This window comes from Leptosomus discolor, chromosome 7 (assembly GCF_034619465.1).
Source record: "Leptosomus discolor isolate bLepDis1 chromosome 7, bLepDis1.hap2, whole genome shotgun sequence".
Classification (NCBI taxonomy): domain Eukaryota; kingdom Metazoa; phylum Chordata; class Aves; order Leptosomiformes; family Leptosomidae; genus Leptosomus; species Leptosomus discolor.
Genome location: NC_141397.1, coordinates 64576150 through 64590560, shown reverse-complemented (window position 1 = coordinate 64590560; position 14411 = coordinate 64576150). Strand labels below are relative to the sequence as shown.

General features: G+C 46.7%; 1 protein-coding gene across 1 annotated transcript; it reads right to left on the bottom strand.

The window, feature by feature from the left end:
* Window positions 1-343: 343 nt before the first annotated feature.
* Window positions 344-14273, bottom strand: CCNL1 (cyclin L1). The gene is made up of 11 exons (XM_086467602.1): window positions 13980-14273; window positions 13679-13753; window positions 13326-13435; window positions 6955-7075; window positions 6462-6526; window positions 5032-5131; window positions 4798-4902; window positions 4380-4521; window positions 2783-2894; window positions 2537-2635; window positions 344-1122 (listed from the first exon to the last, which is right to left on the bottom strand). The coding sequence occupies exons 1-11, from the start codon at window positions 14271-14273 to the stop codon at window positions 774-776; spliced, it is 1572 nt and encodes a 523-aa protein (XP_086323728.1). The 3' UTR covers window positions 344-773.
* Between the last annotated feature and the right edge of the window lie 138 nt (window positions 14274-14411).

The window sequence follows — 14411 nt, the reverse complement described above, 5'->3', positions numbered from 1 at the left end:
GTGGCCACAGACCAGCACTCCCTCCTGCAGCGCCACAGGATCCCAGACCCACTCCAGTCCATCACCGCCCCGTTCAGCCCCAGGCTTTGCCCTCTGCCCCGCTGCAGGTGAACAGGCCCGGCCCAGTTAAACTGGGAGAGCAAAGGTCCTGCGACGCTGCGTTAGCACCTTCGTACCCCGCAGGCTTTGGATTTTGTCGCTACCAGAGCGGCAACGGCAAGAATCAAAGCCAAGCCCTCCGCCCCCCCTCGCCTGCCACTCCACCCGCAGCTTTGGGGCGCTGGGTACAGCTCCAGGACACCAATTCAGTTCAGTTTCAATCTATTTGACATCCAACAGGCAGTAAAAAAAAAACAAAAGCTTTATATTTTATTTCTTGTAAAAATCTTTCAACACATGCAGACTAAAACCAGTGTAAGAAAGTATCCACCATCGTTTAAACAAATAACTATACTTAAATATAAGTGTCTGCAATTGACTTGTATAAAAATAAGGTATGCTTTGCCTTTTTACAGAAGTCTGCTCCAGTTCTCTCCTCCAGAAACAATACACAACTCCAATACATACAACTGAACCTGATCGCTGTTTTCCGCCCATCCCATACTGCTACGGTATTATGTGCAAAAGTCGGTAACAGTTTCTTTCCCAAATGAAAAGTCTTCTACACTTGTTTTAGAAAATTAGGTATCGGGTTTAAATTAAACAAATCCTATTCGGTTCCTTTGTTCTCCAGGGAAGAGTCCACTGACTGTATCCCGCACAGGGTGCAGCCCTCAGCGCCGGTGCCTGCCGTGGCCCGACCGGCCGCTGCCGTGGTGTTTGCCTTTGTGAGGCCTCTCAAAGGAGCGGGACCGCTCGCGCCGCTCCCGGTGGTGTCCCCGCTCGTGCCGGTGCTTCTTGGCCGCGTCAGAATGCTCCCTGGATTTGCTCTGCGAGCGCGAGCGTGACTTTTTCCTCTTGTGGCCGTGCCTGTTGGCGCTCTTCAGCTCTTCCCTGCCGTGCTTGGCCTTCAGGTGCGGCGAGCCGTGGTTGTGGTGCCGGCGAGGGCTGCCGCTGTGGCTGCGGGACCGGCTCCTCGACCGTGAGCTGTACGTCCCAGACAGGCTCCGGCGATTATTGTAGCTGACGGAAAAGCATGGGAAGTTAAAAACATGTCTTCCACACGGAAGGGGAAAAAAAATAAATCGTTGTGAAAGAGTTCAACCCCTGACAATCCCTGACTAAGAGACATAAAAACTTTACTTGCGTTTTTCTTGAGTTTTTCTTCCCCTGCAAGGATGGTTTTAGCTATTTGCTGAGCAAAGCTGATAAATAGGTAACATCTTGCCTGACATTAAGGAGACAAAGCTCCAGACATCAAGGAGACACCTCTAGTACACGACTGATTGGTACAAGAGGTGGCATCAGAAAAGGGGCCCAGGCTTGTGCTGAAGAAGGAGGATTCAACTAGTGGACAGCATGAGGAAGACTATGAACGCTGGGAACTCATCACCACCAGACTGCCCTTCTCAGGAAATCTGATGGATATGTATGATTTTTGTGTACATGAACTGATGAGTTTTGCTAGCTCGTTGGAGCACGGATGGAAGGAGCCATCCCCCGTGCTGCTTGGCGCCATAATAAGGAATACCTGCTTAATATCACTGAGTTGTTATTGAGTTTTCTTTGATTCAGTTGCTTAGGAGCTTCCAAGTTACTGGAAGGAATCAGGGACTATTTCTCCCACAGGGATAAGTGGTGAATGACAGCGCCCATCCTTTGAGCGGCTCTGAAAACAGCCCAGACCAAACCCAGCAGCGCCTTTTGTCACTGTTCCACCTTGTCAAGAACCTTCCCCTCGAGGCCAGACATCAAATTGGTTATTGCCACTTTTTCCTTCAATTCCACCGTCAGCAACAGCGAGGGGAGCACTGCACTGAGACCCAAGTTGGCAGTCTAGGTGTCAGCCTAAAGATTCTTTAAAAACACACAGGTAACGCCAGCAGCTCTCACTGCGCCGCCCTGCACAGCTCCCCCTCTTCCCCAGCCACACGACAGAGGCGGAGGAGCTGAAGAGCCAGACAAGGTGTAACACCGACAGGAGACACGCTCTCCCAGGCGCGCGGAAGAAGGCTGCGGCGCACAAACCGGCTCCTGCGGCGCTTCTCGCTACCCCAAAGCGGGCTGAGTTCCGACAGACGGCTCCCCACGGACACCACGTGAAGGCCAGCCAGCGGGGTATGACCGCACGGGCACAGGGAGGATACTCTGACGCTTCCACCTCGCAGTTCAAGGTGTAAAAACTTTGCTGTTAACAGCACGGCCACCAACAGAACCGCCTCCCGCCAAGAACCGAGCGCCTAAAGCCAGACCCAAGCCTCTCCCCTCTGCTGGCCGGCAGTCAGAAGCTGGTGCTAAGCATCCACCAGCTCCTGGAGGGGCCCCACTCCTCGGAAGAAGGGAAAAGCCCTGCCGAAGAACGCTAATTGTGACCAAAAAAGACACGCGCCCCAGAAGCCCCGCCCGCTCCCCAAGCCAACAAAACCCCGCTGCTTACTGCCGCCGCGGCGTGTGAGAGCGAGACCGTGACTTTGTCCTCGACCGGGACCGACTGGCACTTCTGCTGCTTCTGCTTCTCTTGCTTTCTTTCCTCATGCTTGGGGGGGGGGAAAACAATAGGGTTACCCTTCCGTGGAAGTAACGAGTACCTCAGAAGTAGCTCAAAAGCAGTTCACTGCCCTTCAGTGCAAGAAACTGGTTTTACAGAAGTGTTCTCTTCATCACGAAGAGATTTTTTACTTACCCATTGTAAGGGCTCTTTGAAGCTTGCTGCCTCTCTTCTGGCTCTTTTTTAATGGTTTTGGTATTCAGAGATACTGGAGACTTCTCTTCCGTTTTTACTTCTCTCGGGGAAGCTAAGAATTAAATTGAAATTCAAAGTGAGGTATTTTATTCACAGACTGTCACGAACATGCTGTATCCTTCGTGCACCTCTACCAGCAGTTACACAGAATGTACACGTGAACTCCACAGCTACTATTTCATTCCACCTTTCCAGTTACAGTACGCTCCTAGAAGAGACCACCGGAGTGAGATGCTCACGGGAGATGCGTAGCAGTTTAAAGCCAACTGCTGGCAGCGGGAGAAGAACACTGTGACCCTCAGGCCAAGCAGCCAGGCTCAGCCGAGGTTTCATCCACCAGGGGTACAAAACAACAGCTGCCCTTACGGCCCACAAATACATAAATTGTCACCTTGACAGTTAAATTTCCAATGCCATGGAAAGAATTAAGACTGGACAGTAAAACGACAGACTTCATTTTGGTACCAGTGGTACAAATATAACGAGTGACAAGACGTTCACTCGGTTTGGAAGTCACTCTGTCACTACAGTCAGCTGATACAGCCCAGAGGTGGATCCACCTTGTCGTGGGAGAGCTACAATGCAAGAACAAGGCATTTACACCCAGCCCACCTTCCCCCCTCAATAGGGTTCAGGGGTTCAATGTCAGATACAGAAAGGAAGAACCCTGCCAGCAGCTTTCCCTCCATTTGTCAGCTGGCTAGAAGTCTTTCAAAACCCCACCAGAGGTCCTGCCTTCGCTCCAACTTTTCTCACCACAGCTCCCTCTTCACAGAAGGAAGAGCTTTCATTGCTTAGTGAGAAATTTATGCCAGCCAGCTCACAGACCTGTGGAAAGGCAGATGGATTGCTCTCGAGGAGAAAGAACTGCTACAAACACTGCTTTCTCAGAGGGTGGGCTTAAGATCCTGAAGCAGCCACGTAACAAACAAGGGCCTGTGCCTCCCACTTCACCCACCATCCCCGGACCGATGCTCACGATCTCCTTTAAATCTGGTGGGTGGTTTACAGATCAACAGCAGCACTGAAGGTACCAAGACAAAACTGCCTGTTCTTTGTGCCATTAGAGTGCAGACAGACGTGAACACCTGAGCACTTGACAAGCAGAGGAAGCCATTTTCACAGGTCCCTGCTGCAAAAGGAACCATGAAGGCTACTGCAACACCCCCCAACCGAGTAAATCCAGAGTCTCTTTCCACCACACAGGAACATACGCTGAACTCCTGGGTCCAGGCATTTCCATCGTGTCTTTATTGTACGGGTGCACACTTATAGATCGCTCCCGTCTGTGGAAGCATGGAGGAAAGCACTCTGTTTCCCTCTAACCTGCTCTCCCAAGGTACTGAAACTGGTTCCAAAATTTGTGTTTTTTTTTTTTTTAAAAAAAAAAAGGTTTGTCTTGCTGCTTAGTCCTGTGAGAAAGTCTAAACTGTCTAACAGCTCAAGGAGCAAAGCCACTTGAACACCCACCCTGGGACACAGCTAGAAGGCTGGTCAGATAGTATTATGTGAATTTCTGTTCAGAAAACAAACTCACATGGTTTGGATGCAGGAGAAAAGCCACCCAGTGTGGACAGTGCTGGAGTTCCGTCTGGATTTAAACCTTTTGCCTTCAGTTTAGCTTCCTGTAGTGCTGTTTTCCTCTTTTCTACTTCTTTATCCAGGAATTCATAATTGGGCTGTTAAAGTAACAACGGGGTAAGAAGCTGAACTAACACAATTTGTATTTCCATCCAATTTCTGAAAAATACTCAATTATCTTCTAATCATCTGTCCAGCAATGTGACTAACTTCCATAACTGGTTCGCCCCCTCCCCTTGGAGGGGCAGCCCGGCAGCAGAGCCTTTCCAACCAGCAGATTTGTACACAGGTGCTCCCAAACACGCTTAGACACCCGTGAGACAGCCCAAGCTGCGCTGAAGATGGAACAGGACGAGCAAAGATCTCTAGGTTACCTTCTTCCTGGTATAGAGCTTGAGAGTTGTTAAGCAGATCTCCTGAATCTCCTCTTCCGTGGTGCCAAAGAGCAGGAACCAGTGTGGACGGGTAGGCAGTGGAATCTGAAAATAAAACCACCAAAAGCTTAACAGAGATCACAGAACAGGTTTTGTCTTAACACACATTCACCGATTTTCTTGAAACCAAACGACCAGCGATAAAAGGCAACGCAAAGACAGACGGACACTCACCTGCAGAGCTCTGGCAGCGAGGTAAATGCAAGCACACGCTATAGTCTCTGGCTGAAAGCGAACAAACACGTTCGTTCGAAGGCTGTCATTCATGTAATTCCTAAACAAACACAAACATTTACGAAAGGTTGGATCTCAGGTTTACGTCTTTTTATTTAGAGGGTAACAATACTGGAGACTCAATTGACTTTATTATTTTTTCCGTTATCACAGTAAACACTCACTTTCTTTCAGATTATCGTATTTGACATTTACATTTGTTACTTCTGTAACAAAGTTCGCACCATGGCCAGTGTTCTGAAATCCCAATGTAAGCAACAGCACGGAATGCCAGGCAGGTGCGTTAAGTTAGACCATGAAGTGTCCATTGAGTGAACAATCACATGTTCATCTGTCCAGCTGTTTGCTTTAAACACCAATGTTGTTGTATTTAAAAAGAAATCAACAGGCTCAAGACTCGGATGCAGGGATGAAAGCATGGTATAGTTTTAACCTACCATTTTCCAGAGGCTAGACGCCACCTACAAAGTCCATAAAACATTGCATTTAAATCCTACGTGTGCCTCAAGTCGCATTAACTTCATCCAGAGAGAGAAGCATCCCATTTGCTCACTGAGTGTTGGAAAAAGACCTGCAAGTTAGTAATGGGTCTCCCACTTCACTAAGCTACTGGTCTTCCACCATGGTGGCACTGCCAAGCACCAGGTGCCACGAGATACGTTTACACAGCAGAGACCTCCATCGATTTCTACGTTACTGAGCTAAGGAAAGAAACGAACAGCAGTCAGCAAGTATTGACTCCACAGAAAACCATGCCCAATACGGCCGCTAAGTGAACATGCTGCATGCACTGTCATTCTTTTGCTTTTTTAAACTCAACTTTAGCCAAATGCTAAATCAACTAAATCAATGTCGGCAGAAAGTCTACCCCCTGTGTCCTTTAAACACACTACAGCATACAGTAGCTAGGCAACAAATACATTTAGAAACATTTTTAACATTTACTTCTGAAAACAAATATACAAATCCTTTCGACACCCAGACAGAACTAGAAGATGCTGCCCGATGGATATGGACCACTTCAGTGAATCTCGGATGAGAGCTTGCACTGGGTTGGCTGGAGAGAAGGGCAGCCAAACAGGCCATCCCCAGGTCATGGGCTGAGGTGCAGAGGGCAGAGCTCTATGACTTACCATCATGGACTACCCTTTAATTAAAGAGTAGAAAAAAGAACAAAGTTAAATTGAGTTCTCCATTACTGTACTGGAATCAAGCCATGAAAATAGTAAGCAGAAACAAGCACTAAAATATTTTTAAAGTATTTACTGGTGTACTAACTTACATCTCATTGCTTTGCATATGGATCATCAGGCTTGTTATTTCTGCTACTATTTTCCTGGCTACAAAAAGAATGGAAAATAACAACTTACCAGGCTGTCTGTACCAGGGTTTGATTACGTTCGCATTCTAAGACTTGTAAATACATAACGATGATCTGAGGAATAAGGGGGGGAAGGGGAGGGGGAAGAAAAAGACTGTTTTAACATATAAAGCAACAGTAAGGAACTATCTATAGCCAAACAGTATTCCAAAACAATGGGGTCTCCTTTTCTAAAAGCTCCTCCTCTTCTGATACACTGTAAGCTCACATGTCATCCAATCATGTTCAGACAACTCTTTATTTTACTACTTTTCTACAATTTTCAAAACCAGTCCCCTTTAACACTTCCCAAGGAAGCAACCTCCACCAAAGTCCATAGGACCCTTCGCCCAAGCACTCTGGCAAAGGCATTCGTCACAACCACCAGGGAATAAAGAGAAGAGCTCAGGTCATTTTTACACCCGTGTTTCTCCTTCCACAGCTCACAATGATGCCACCACGGTAGGACAGTATTTACAACTACATTATTTTCAATAACTCACCTTATGTGGATGCTTGACATGAACACAAAATCCCAACTCCTTCAGTACCCTCCTTTCTGCTTTGATTACTTGATTTTTGGTGTTTATGTAGTTCTGATCAAGTATCAGGGGGCTTGGAGTCCTATAGTTTGCAAGAAATAAAATCAAAACTGTTTTGCATATCCAAAAATAGCGGCATCTCTGTTTTCCCTTCCAACCAACTAATGGCAACAGAAACCGTTTTTCAACTCCTGCAAGCAAGTTTAAGCATTAATCTTGTGCTGTCCAAGTTTAGATAAACTAGTTTAGTTCCTGCCTTTGACTAGCTACAGATTAGGTGGCCAAGATGAAAAAAAAATAATCTTTTGCTCTGGTGTATGCAAACTACGCTGCTCCGGCTGCTGGAACGGAAGTCAACTTCCCAGGGAAGATCTCAAAGATTCTTGACAGAGGCGGGGGAAGGAGTGCGATACAGCTACCTCTGCTAGGCAGGACCTCGAAGCCAAAGTAAGCTACAACAGGTGGTTTTACTGATATTCAAGTAGCAAGCTTGTGCTTTATAAGTCGTAGATTCCTACGTGCTGGAAGACAAGACGATTCAGATCTTCAGAGAACAAGACAGCCCTGCTACCGTGATACACAGAAGCCCAGTAAAGCAAAGAGCCTAACCTCTGAAACGGTGCCTGTGATGCCGAACGCTGCGCCCACCGATCAGTGGACACCATGTCGCTCCTGCTATCTGCATTTGCAAAACAAGAGCTCATTTCACAAAGAAAGATTCCCAAGTGTAGCACTATCAAGTCCCAATTCCTTCCAACACCTGAACTCTCCAAAGCATTTCTTTAAACTTTAACTAAACTTGCTGCCTGCTTTGTGCACAAGCACCACACTCCATTTCATATTCTTTTCTTTGTCCGTGCTTAGACTTGACCTTTCAACAGTCCAGACTGTGTATTTTCACCCACTTCCTCCTAAAGACAGACCAGCTTTTCCCCCATTTGTAGTATGCCTCACATATTGCACATGCTTTCCACCACAGAAATTTGTTACACTCTAATAAAGCACAGCCTGGTTACATGATAAACCTAGTACACCCCGAGCACTGGTGACAAATTATTTCACATTACCTTCAAAAGAAAAAAAAAAAAAAAAAAAGTAATGCAAAATGGATTCAAAATGCAGCTTCTGTTTCATCAGACAATATATTTCACAACTGACTTGTCTTTTTTGATTCCATGCAAGTTCCTCGAATGGATCACACTTCTCTTCTTCCCTGATAGGTCACACAGTAGAAAAAACACTCGAAAAAACGAGGTTCCCAGCCCAGGAAGAAAGGGTCAGTTTAATTACAAGGCCAGCTGAAGGGCTCCCAGCTTCAGTAACCCACAGTCTATGCCAAGACTTCTGCAGTCACCTGGAAGGATGCTCATTACCATCGATCAGAGGACACAAGCCACCCACTTCACTAACACAAGCATCATGTCGCATTACCGTGCACTTGAAGCAAGAGCTCCCCCTGCTCTTCCCAAGGGGCTGAGAAGCAGCTCCCAGGAGGTCTGAAATGAACTACTGCAGCTTCTGGGTGCCAGGAAGGACCTACAATTCAGCTACAAGCCTTACTACTTCTGCCTCCTAAAAAACCACCATGTTTTCATGTTGCATAAAAGTAACCCCTCTAGATAAGCATTACTCTCACTCATCAGGGCAAGTCTACAAAGTCTGGGATTTCAGCTACTCCAAATACAACCCAGTCAGAATATGGGTTTTTGTTCAGTTGGGATTGTTTTTGTAAATTAACAGGAAAAAAAAAACCAACTTTTAAAGCTTGAGGTAACTGTTTAGTAGAGAGGCTATGATTTTTTCTGAACAACCCCGCTGTGCCCCGGGGTGGGAGACTGGAAGAACGAAGCTGAAGTTCTTCAAATCAGTGAAACTCGATTCACCTCCAATCAACTCCAACTGGCTATACTGGGTTGTACAAGAACATTTCCTCCAATGTTGCTTTACCCAATTTTATCTAGAGATCACTGGCATTAACAAGATCTGCAAGGCATCATTCAGAGCGTGTTTAGGTGTCCAGGCTCAGCTTATCTTGTTAGCAGAACACTTCATCAGAGGTGACAAATCTTGGATGAAAGAGTTAGGGCAGCTATGACTTCCAGTCTAAAAAAAAAAAAAGTCAACAGCAGGACATGACTGCATAGGATTCATCCCACAACCTGCCGGAGGACTGCTATCTTCCACGTGTCTCTGCATTTTCTGAAAGCTAGGTAAGGAAGTCGGTATTATGAAAACACAGTAAGGTGGCTTGAAGTGCAACAGGACGGACCGTGAGCCTGACTGCATGTTAAGTTCTCACTGTCCTGCTGCAGGGCCACGGGATCAGCACAAACCGTTCGTACTTTGGTTGTACACGTTCAACAGCAAAGCGGCTGGAAACTCCAAATTAAGGCACTCAAAAGCACGCTTTACTCTGTGGTCCCACCTGATTCTGGCCATACAAGTTCTAAGGAAGCCATGAAAAGCATCCGTTTATTCAGAGAACATTTCCAGAAATAGACAAATGCAGCATTTTATCCACTTATGCTAGAATAAAAGTCTGCAGAAAACTTTACTGCACCTTATTACTGGCAAAAGTCAGGTTCCTCACTGCATTAAGATTTACTGGTTTAGTACTTTTGCCACAAACTCCAAAGTGTTGGTATGCAGAGTTATTTAGAAGCTGAAAATCTCAGAGATTTCCCTTTGGAAGACTGTGTAGCTTTCCTACTAAAAGAAAAAAAAAAAAAAGAGGAACTTTGCTACTGCATTTGCTGCACTTAGGTCTCAGTCCAAGAAGTAACCATTTCAGGTCCAAGTAACAAACCAGAAAAAAAATAATTTATAAGCTTATATATGAAATACAAGCTTGACGCCCTATACAGCCAAGAGGTTATTGCGAGTTCTTACATGGGATCTGTTCCTACAGATCAGCACTAGAGCTGCAGGCGAGGCTTTAGATTTCAGAGCAGGGAGCACACAGCGCCCGTTTCGGTAAGTCAACCCAACACTTAGCTGCAAAACTTCATCGGGATTCAGAGCCTGTGTTAACAACCCAAAAGATTAACACACACTGCAACGTGCTTGTAACGATAAATTCCAAATACCCTTTTTGTAAATCCCTCTGACAAATGAAACCTAAGTTCTCAACACAGCTACAGCTTCATTTGATGTAATATTCCAATCTGACATGTTTGCAACGTCTACCGCTTTGGAGGAAGAGTGCCCTGCCCGTGGTTTGGTTCACAATGCGACAAGTACTGAACAAGTACAGCGTAACATCAGCATCTCATTTCAAAGAGCAGATCTCTCACGCCAGCCAGTAAGAGAGAAAAAAAGCAAGCTCTAGGTTTGTCTCCGACATTGTCAATACAAGCACCGTAGATGGATAGAACAGTTTGAGGAACACTAAGCAGTGTGCATTATTAACACAGGCCACTTCCACACAACTGCAGGAACCTGTTGGCTGCAACAGAAGGGAAGAACAGCTGACTGAGCATCTCCAACCGACATTTGTGAGATTACATCATGACAGGACTCACAGTTGGTTCCAGTCTCATAAGGACTTTCTGCAGCTTTCAGGCACATTTAAGGTAAATAAAATCAACTTCAAGCTACATTCTACATGTTAAACAACAGTTGCACTTCGCTCAGAACACAGATGTTTTGGCACACAGTTTTTTAAAAAGCAGTACTTTCATAATACGAGCTTTTCTCCATGCACACAAACATTTTTACATGCAGTACTACATGACATATGCTCGTGAAAGATGCAAAAGAAAATATGCTTGTCCAAAACACTTTTTTAGCTTTTCTTACTTCTCAGTATTAGAAATACTGCCTAGCAGTAACTCTGTTGACTACAAAAAGGACGTACAAAAAGAAAATTCCAAGGCAATTCCCAGTTCTGCACACACATACATATCAGGGACTGCTTACATCGTCATTTATATAAATAGCTTTACAAATTCAAGACTGCCGTGTCCTTGTGCAGGCACGTTTTACTGTGAAGTCAAACTGCAATTACACAGAGCCAGAAAGTGGAACCAAGAACCCAAAACTGTTTAAGAAAGAAAGCAAGCCTACTCAGACTACTCCGACTTCATGTGCAGGTTAAGAGCTTCAGTTAACAGAGATACTAAACTAGAGGCGAAAAGAAAGTACAGCAGCCTAACTGACTGTTTCAGTTCTGGGTTGCGTGTGAGAAACTAACTACAGCCTAAGTGTTAGCTTCAGATAAAACAAAAAAACAAAAAAACAAAAAACAGATTAAGCTAGTATTCTAAAAACCTGGACAGCAAAGAAAAAAGCTTATAACAAGATACAGGAGTTCTTCCAAATGGTTCACCAGCGGCCAACCTGTTAGTCCCCCGATTCCAGTGACCTATTCTCAGAGCACTGGCTTCTCCTTGGGGATTTTCGATACTTCACTCACTGTTGCCATGACGACAGCTTCATCTTTATGTACCACTCCACATCACCCAGGCTTTGGTAAATGTAGCTGGTCGCTGTATAGTCGGTTGCAAGGGAAAAAAGAGTTGAAGTTAATAACGTGTACAGATTATGTAACTGTAATCTTGTAAAAAGTACAGAAAAACGTTTACATCCTGCTTGTTAAAAAAAAAAAAAAGGTGAGTCTGAATGTCAGACTTCAGCATTTTTAAGATTAACTTCATGCAGATTCACTCAATCTCAGAGCAACAATAGCCATTTCTCCAGAAAATAATGGGCAGAAGTGCACGGTTTCTCTCGACATGATGCACTTTAGACACCATGTGCCATGCACAAGGGACACTGAGTTGGAACAGGCTAGCTGGAAAGATTTAAGCTCACAGGTCGAGTTCGGTTTCTCTGATCCTTCGCACAGCACAAAGAAACAACTAGTTTGTATTCTCGTGGCAAAGAAAAGCATCACATATGATTAATTAGCCTTCACTGCCTGGATCAAGGCCAAACCATTACAAATCACTGAACCAGCTTCAATAATTCCAATAACCAGACTCCCTTATCATAACTGCGGTAGGAAACAATATCACCGAATTCCCATTCGGCACCAACTTCCCTCAGGGACAACAACTTTAACAAACAAAGCTAAGTTCCAAAGTGCAACAACACTCAATCATTCTTTCTTTCCCTAAAACTAACTGGGAAAACACAAGCACGAGGCAGTAGAAGCAGAACTTTTAGATTCCAAAGAAGCACAACCAGGGTGAAGACACCAAGAAACAGCTGGCTTCCTTAAGGGATTTCTACTCTACTCCTCAGAAAAGGCCAGACAACTCTCAAGTTTAAGTTCCTGCTGTAACCTGGTGATACAGAGCAGAGAAATGAAAGTGTGAATTTAATACTCTAGCTGAAAACAAAGTCCTTTTGTAACTATGGATCACCTCACACTTTAATTGGCCACTAAAAGTAAAGCTACTTCATCACAGCTGACGTCTGCAGCCTCCCAGGCTATAACACTGCTGCACGACAGAGTTAAAGAAATTTTGCGTTTAGCAGCAACTTAGGAAACGCCTTCCCTTCAACCATTCCTTGTCCCCTCAAGTTAATCTGCTTTACACACGGACACATACATCGCTTTACACACAAAAAAAGCGGTATTAGGCACTCGCAGCTGAGAACAGCTCTACAACTCAGCCGACAGTTACCCAGACCTGCACACAGATCAGGTAAGCTTACACTCCAACTTCACCGACACAAGCACACGGTACCATGAAGAACACAAGTCTCACTGTTTGCAATTACAGATGCCTTCAGCTTCCAAGACTCAATTACACATTCCTTGTCGAAGCGGTGTCATTAAAGCTGCAAACACTGTAGGCCAAACCACACTTTTTTTTTCCAGACACTTTCTAAAAGGCAGTACTACTACCACTGGGAAAAGTTCAGCTTTCATCTTTCATTAACTGACACTTCATTGGCACCATAACCGCATCTGGATGGCTACACACTAACAAGAGAAAAGCATTAAGACTGCTGAACGTGGTTAAAAGTCTGGAGAGCATACAGCAACCCACTAATTGGCTACTCATACCTAAGACTACCTCTCGAGAGCTACAAGACATCAAAAATCAATTAGCAACAGAGCTAAACCCACAACCACGGACCTAAAACTAGAGCTGATACTCAGGACTTGTAGCTACGTAAATAACGAAAATGGGTCTACCAAGTAAACAAAAGTAACGGCAGAAGAAGTCAGCATTGAACTGTACTGCCTACACAGCAGCCAATGAGCACTCCCTTCTCAATTTTAGGTCGTTGAACTTAGCCTGGAAAAATACTGTGAATTGAAAACTGCAGCGTACGTTAGTGACAAGGGATGCGTATGTTCGTAACGAAGCTAATCTTACCTTTTTGCTCTTAACTGACGCAAGTGATGAAACACGTTGATCACATCCCTTATACGACGAGGCGCCTCTTCGATTTTGGATGCAAGATTGATGCAGGCCATAGCAACAATCTGAAAGGAAGCCCCGTTTCCGTAAGAAAATGCTTTTTAACCCCGATAAGGCTAGAATTACACAGCTAAGGAAAAAAAAAAAAAAAACACACCACACCAAAAACCCAAACCCGTGGCCTAAAGGCTCCAAGAGAGCAGCCTGTTTGCGTGACCAAATCCACCGGTCGCCCAGAGCAACGCCTAGAGCACTCACCCTCCACCCGCACCCCCCCTCCCCCCCGGCAGGCCGTGTGCCGCGCTCACCTCGAAGCTGTGTTTGACGAAGGACTTCGAATAGAAGAACCGATGAAACAGCACCTGCCCCGTCGCCATCGCCACCTACGAACGCAAAGCGGGGAGGAAGAAGAAGGAGCGGGAGTCAATCACCGGGCCCAGCCGCCGCCGCCGCCATTTTGTGTCAGGCACCAGCTGGCGCCGCCGCCGCCGCCACCGCCCCCCCCGAGCGGCCGCCTCACACGCCCTTCCCGCCGCGCCACAATGGCGGCAACCGCCCTCCCGCCCTCCCTCCCGGCCGCCCCGGGAAGGCGCCGGGGCGCTCACGCACCTGCGGCAGTCGGAGGAGGATGCCGGCCGCCTGGATGAGCTCGCAGCCCAGGATGCGCAGGTCGGTCTCGCACTGCAGGTCCAGGCCGTCCTGCATGGAGGGAGTCGGCGAGAGGCGCTCCTCGGGGATGAGCGAGTGGTCGATGGTGAGCGACACCTCCGAGTAGAGCCGGTCGCCGATGAGGATCCCCGGGGGGGCGGCGGGAGCCGGCGGGGCAGCGACGGTAGCGGCGGCAGTGGCGGCGGCGGCAGCAGTAGCAGCGGGGGGGGCCGGGTGTGCGGCGGTGGAGGCCATGATGGCGGAGCGCGTCCGCACCCGGAGCCGGCCACGCACAGACTAGCGCGGCCCGGCGTGTGACGCAGCACGGAACGGCGCCTGCGCGCGGCACGCCGGGAAAAAAAAGTCCGTCCGCCCGCGCCCCGCCCCGGGCCG